General features: G+C 69.9%; 1 protein-coding gene across 1 annotated transcript in view; it reads left to right on the plus strand.

Moving 5' to 3' along the window:
* The first annotated feature begins 285 nt into the window (after positions 1–285).
* Positions 286–511, plus strand: part of CNTNAP1 (contactin associated protein 1) — a 2,718-nt gene continuing 2,492 nt past the window's right edge. Inside the window, exon 1 of the mRNA XM_009326703.1 lies at positions 286–397. Coding sequence (XP_009324978.1) covers positions 286–397 — 112 coding nt within the window. The remainder of the gene's footprint in view (positions 398–511) is intronic.

The following is a 511-nucleotide window of genomic DNA, read 5'->3' on the forward strand; positions in this document are numbered from 1 at the left end:
GCCACTATGCCACGCGGGTGACGGGCTCCAGCGTGGACCAGCCCTACCTGGGGGCCGTGGAGTACTGGAATGCCTCCTGGGCCGAGGTCTCGGCGCTGGCAAACGCCTCCGAGTACTGCGAGCAGCGCATCGAGCTCCACTGCTACAGCTCCCGCCTGCTCAACACCCCCTGTGAGCGCTGAGGGGAGCGGGGCCGTGCCACAGGGCTGTGCTGTGGGGCCATGCCTTGGGGCCACGTCCTCACCCTCCTCTGTGCCCTCAGCTGGGCTGCCCTTCAGCTTCTGGATGGGCCGACACGATGAGCGGCACTACTACTGGGGGGGCTCACGGCCGGGCATCCAGCGCTGCGCCTGCGGGTTGGACAAGAACTGCGCTGACCCCAAGTACTTCTGCAACTGTGACGCCGACCACGCGCTGTGGTGAGCCAGCGGGGGCTGCGGGATGGGGGCTGCGGGATGGGGGCTGGGGGCACAGACTCTGGCGGGGTCCGGCAGGGGTCGGGGCGGGGGGT

The sequence above is a fragment of the Pygoscelis adeliae genome, unplaced genomic scaffold (genome assembly GCF_000699105.1).
Source record: "Pygoscelis adeliae isolate BGI_AS28 unplaced genomic scaffold, ASM69910v1 Scaffold421, whole genome shotgun sequence".
Classification (NCBI taxonomy): domain Eukaryota; kingdom Metazoa; phylum Chordata; class Aves; order Sphenisciformes; family Spheniscidae; genus Pygoscelis; species Pygoscelis adeliae.